Below are 1,212 nucleotides of genomic sequence, written 5' to 3' on the forward strand. Positions count from 1 at the left end.
TCCTAGCTAACAATGACCCATTTTACTTCATGTTTCAAACATTTCTTTTATTGAATTGAAAAGGCTTAGGGAACAGAGCATGCATTAGTTAAGTGAAAGTAAACACACAAGCACACACTTAGACTAGCTTACTTATTTCAGGAAAGATAAACATAAAGCAACGATTACTAATTTAAAATAACCACTAAAGATGCAGAGACTACTTTAAACAGATAGGATGCATGCTTTTTCTTGTAGTGATGAACAAGGAGCGAGTCCACCTTTCATTTGTCATGCTTTTTCTTTCTTCTTGCATTTGCTTGGGGGGTGGTGTCCTCTGTGTCCAAGCCTGTTGTCTGTTGACCCTTCCAGAACCCAGCTTTATTCATTGTTTCTTCTACTCGATCTTCAAGGCTCATAGCTTTGCTTACTTCTATTTCACTTTTCTTCTTGAAGAATTCATCAAAAGTCGGAAATGCTGGATCCATGTTGTGCTGATGTTCTCCAATATAATTCAATTTAATTTGGCTATTTATGTTGTAATCGGCTTGGACTTCATATCTTGCATCTTGAAGGGCTGTGAATTCCTTGAGAGCCCTCATATTCTCAGCTTGCATTTGTGCCAACTTCCCAAATGATTCGTGAGATTGAAAAACATGCTCCTCTTGCATCACAAAGAATTTTGATTCAAACTCACTTTGTTGGTTCATCATTTTCAGCTGCCATTCCTCTTGCTCTTGTTGGTGCTTCATGTATTGTAGATGGTACTCCTCTTGCCTTTCTTGAATTCTTGTGTACTGTTGTGATAACCTTCCAATTGCTTCCTGCATCTGAGTCATGTTCAGATTGTCATGTGGTTGGACGTGTTGCGGTTCCTCTTCCTCTTGTGCCTCTTCTTCCTCTTGTGACTCTTCTTCCTCCATTGGTTCATCTCTTTGCCTTCTTCTTTGTGGTCTTCGGCTCTGCTGTGCTTCAGTAACAATCATCATTCTTTCGATGGTTATAGGCATGCCCGGGACCAACCATGTTGGGTTTTCATCTTCCATTGGCACTTTGGCTTATTTTCATCCTCCATTGGAACTTTGGCTTTCATGCATAAACGCATAATGGTACTTGGGTAGTGTAGCCAACCTTCGGCCGAATTCTTCTCTGCAATCCTTTGAATATCATTTGCAATGATCTCATGAACCTTCACTTCTCCTCCCATTATCATACAATATAGCATGATAGCTC

At 39.9% G+C, this 1,212-nt stretch overlaps 1 protein-coding gene across 1 annotated transcript; it reads right to left on the bottom strand.

Annotated features, from left to right (window-relative positions):
- Positions 1-263: 263 nt before the first annotated feature.
- On the bottom strand, positions 264-968 carry LOC110277331 (uncharacterized). Its single transcript, XM_021134486.1, has one exon. The coding sequence runs from the start codon at positions 966-968 to the stop codon at positions 264-266; it is 705 nt and encodes a 234-aa protein (XP_020990145.1).
- Positions 969-1,212: the final 244 nt, after the last annotated feature.

This window comes from Arachis duranensis, unplaced genomic scaffold, assembly GCF_000817695.3.
Source record: "Arachis duranensis cultivar V14167 unplaced genomic scaffold, aradu.V14167.gnm2.J7QH unplaced_Scaffold_68891, whole genome shotgun sequence".
Taxonomy (NCBI): domain Eukaryota; kingdom Viridiplantae; phylum Streptophyta; class Magnoliopsida; order Fabales; family Fabaceae; genus Arachis; species Arachis duranensis.

Coding starts and splice junctions, on each gene's coding strand:
- LOC110277331 (XM_021134486.1), bottom strand. CDS start 968: ATGATGATTGTTACTGAAGCACAGCAGAGCCGAAGACCACAAAGAAGA.